Here is a 3,382-nt window from a genome sequence, read left to right as displayed (position 1 = left end):
GAATGGGCGTATTCCATACGTGCTGTACGTTGCTCTCAATCATTGGAAAGCGATTTCAAGACGCTGGCCTGAGAGACTTGGCAGTTGAATCTGGGGTACTAGCAGAGGGGTCTCTATCTGGAGTAATGGAAGGCCGCAGATATAACCGTGGCATGCGATTTCACAAGCTAATGTATGAGGCAATGATGAGGCTAGTCTGGAAAGGATTTAGACCCTGGATAGCAGCAAACCACGAAGAGTCTAAGGATCTGATAGAAGATGTTTATCAAGAGTTTGAATCATTATATAATGACATCTGCGAGAAAGAGTTCAAGCAACACTTGGCAAGTCCCTCCTATGAAAAGTTTGGCGACCTCTTCAAACAGTACATGGACTTTCTACGTGCTCGAAACGGCAAATTATCAGGGTTTTGGATGTCTTATATTGAGTTGATTGAAATCCTCCTTGGACTTTTGCGCGCATCACGTGAAGGAAACTGGGAACTGAATTTGACCTGTGTGAGGAAGATGATCCCATGGTGTTTCTCATATGATAACATAAACTATGCACGATATTTGTCTGCGTATTTATCAGAGATGTCACATCTTGATACTGAACATCCAGATGTAGCAGCCTATCTTAGAGCAGGGGGATTCTCGGTACAGATTGGAGACCACAACACGTTTGGTAGGATAGCAGTGGATCAAAGCTGTGAAGAAACTGTTAACAAAGATACCCAAACGCCAGGCGGAACTAAAGGATTTAGCCTGAAGCCTGCGGCAGTCAGCAAGTACTACCTAATAGCTGAGTACCGCAGTATCTTTCTGCGCCACCTTAAGGATATGTTACACTTGAGTGCATCAACAGCCCAGCACAATGACTTGCAGCAAAGTAGAATATCTAGAGATGAATCGGACGTGAAGTCGTTAATTGCACTCATCGAAGAAAGCTGGATTAATCCCTTCCAAGGCGATGCGTCAGAGCTCATTTGTCTATCCACTGGCAAACTTGCAACATCTGACATCGAAAATGACCTTTTAGACGCTCAGACAATAGGAGAGAATGCCTTTAAGAAATTCAGCAAAGAAAGGATCGAATCTAACCCACCTGTGATAAATTTTCACGACACGTTAAAGAAACAAAAATTGAAGACGTTTGCAGATCTATTGAAGAAGGTTAGAGTTTGTAAAGAGTCGGGAAAGGAAGTGGTTATCAAGGCAGATCGCGCTTTATTTGCACAGTTCATACTAATAGCGGAGTACAGAAAGTTGAAAATCAGTGACGTGCTATGTCATCCCCTGGGGCCATTATCTTGGGCCCTGGCTTCTGAAGATGGATCGATTCGCAAAAACAACAAGGCATCACTTGCAAACCAGCTGAAGAAAACTGTTCCACCAGCAGACACTATACCAAAGCCTTGCGCACGGATAATAGATGGGATGGCAGTTGTTCAAAAACTCAAAGGCGATCAGAAAACATTCGCTGAAATAGCAGACACGATCATGTCTATAACCCTGAATGAAGGAAATGACAGTGAACGCATTGATGTTGTCTTCGATGTCTACAAGGAAGAGTCAATGAAGACTGCAGAACGAGAGAAACGAGGCTCTGCAATGGGGCACGAATTTAGAAGCATCAAACCAGATCATCGCGTACATCAATGGCGCAAATTTTTGCTCAGCTCCAACAACAAGTCACAGCTCATCGAGTTCATAAGTGAAGAGTGGCAAAAAGATAGATTCAGAGAGAAGTTGTCTGGGAAGAAGCTATTTGTTACAAACAATGAAGTTTGTTTTGAGATTTCATCTACTGGCTCAAGAATACGTGAAGATTTAAAATCGACTCACGAAGAAGCTGACACCAGAATTTTGTTGCATGCCTTGCACGCTGCAAACGCAGGATATGGCGTCGTTATATCTTCTGAAGACACCGATGTTCTTGTTATCTCTCTGGCACTTAAGAGCTTCATTGCTTCTCCTCTGTTTATCAAGACCACAAAGCAATCAAGAACAACCTATGTTGACATCTCGAAAGTTTGTCAAGCGGTTGGCAGCCAAGTGTGCAAAGCCCTTCCCGGTTTTCATGCTTTTATGGGCTGTGATAGTGTGAGCGCTTTTTTTGGAAAAGGAAAAGTCAAATCACTTAAACTTGCCAGCCAAAACAGGGCCTTTGTTAATCTTTTTCAAGAAATTGGCATGCATTGGCAGCTCGGAGAAGGTCTTTTTGACAAGATCCAGGAATTTACGTGCGCCATGTATAGCTCTGTCGCCGGAACATCGGATGTCAATGAGATGCGTTATAGGTAAATAATGAGAATTCTTTCTGTTTTCTAAACTTTTGAATTTTTAGAATTGCTATAGAAGCCAATAGCTAATAGTTTGATATGCATTATTACATTTTAGACTTTTCTGTGCAAGACCAGGAAAGATTAGCTCAAATCAACTCCCCCCATGTGCCGACTGTCTGAAACTTCATGCACAACGCGCTAACTATCAGGCTGCAATATGGAGGAGAAGTCTACAGGCCTGCCCTCAAGTTCCCTCCCCAGTTGGGCATGGTTGAATTCTAGATGGTGAAGGCGGTTTGTCATATCAATGGATGACAGGAGATCCTGCTCCCGCAGCCCTTCTTGAATTTCTTTCTTGCACTTGTAAGAAGACATGCAGTGCTCCCAGTTGCACTTGTATTACCAACGGTTTAAAGTGCACCGACATGTGCAGACTCCTGACCTGCGAGAACCGTCCACTAGAGGATGACGACGAGGACGAACAAGATCCTGCTGACAACCAAGAAGAAACTTCAGATGAAGAAGCTGAGGATTGATAGCTGATGAATTATTAAGGTAAAGCTTTGAATCAGAAACCATCAACCCTTTCCAGCTATAAATGGTTTTTAATGTCCGTTTTGTCTTTCAGAAGTGAAGAGAGTTACTCCATATGGCAGATCCAAGATGGCGGATAGAAGATTTCAGATCTAAGATGGCGGCCATTTTGGAATGGCTTGTTAAGATTTCTGTTAATCAAATAAATCTCTTGGCACCAATTATCTCAAAATGCTAAAATAGATTGTAATGAATCACTTGGCAATGAAACAAATACAGTAGATAGCTTAAATTGACCATAAACATAGCTTTTTGCTAATAATCACAATACTTTGGCTGTTGCCATAGAAACCACCTTAAAACACGCTTGACTGACATTGTCGTGCTGCCAAGTCTAAATTTGTAACTCAGCGAAAGCTTTGTCATGAATCTATGTTTAAAATAGCTTTTTTGGACCGATTTCCTTAAACCTTCATTTATTCAAGTACATTTCCTTATATTACAATATAAAGCAGTGATGTCACTTTGTCACGTGATATTCCTTATAAAGCTACTCATTTGTGACTGCTATCAACCGTTTTC

General features: G+C 41.9%; 1 protein-coding gene across 1 annotated transcript; it reads left to right on the top strand.

Moving 5' to 3' along the window:
• Positions 1-540: 540 nt before the first annotated feature.
• LOC148908480 (uncharacterized) lies at positions 541-2,802 on the top strand. The gene is made up of 2 exons (XM_089035889.1): positions 541-2,281; positions 2,700-2,802. Exons 1-2 carry the CDS (start codon positions 576-578, stop codon positions 2,800-2,802), a joined length of 1,809 nt encoding a protein of 602 aa, XP_088892015.1. The 5' UTR covers positions 541-575.
• Positions 2,803-3,382: the final 580 nt, after the last annotated feature.

Source organism: Actinia tenebrosa, unplaced genomic scaffold, assembly GCF_029948245.1.
Source record: "Actinia tenebrosa isolate PJP-AT-01 unplaced genomic scaffold, QUT_ActTen_1.0 PGA_scaffold3__52_contigs__length_22856419, whole genome shotgun sequence".
NCBI classification, from domain to species: Eukaryota; Metazoa; Cnidaria; class Anthozoa; order Actiniaria; family Actiniidae; genus Actinia; species Actinia tenebrosa.
This window is presented reverse-complemented; position numbering and strand designations above follow the sequence as displayed.

Excerpts from the sequence above, each read along its gene's own strand:
- LOC148908480 (XM_089035889.1), top strand. The coding sequence starts at position 576 with ATGTCACATCTTGATACTGAACATCCAGATGTAGCAGCCTATCTTAGA. Across the intron at positions 2,282-2,699 it reads GTCAATGAGATGCGTTATAG|ACTCCTGACCTGCGAGAACC; the intron begins GTAAATAATGAG and ends CGACATGTGCAG.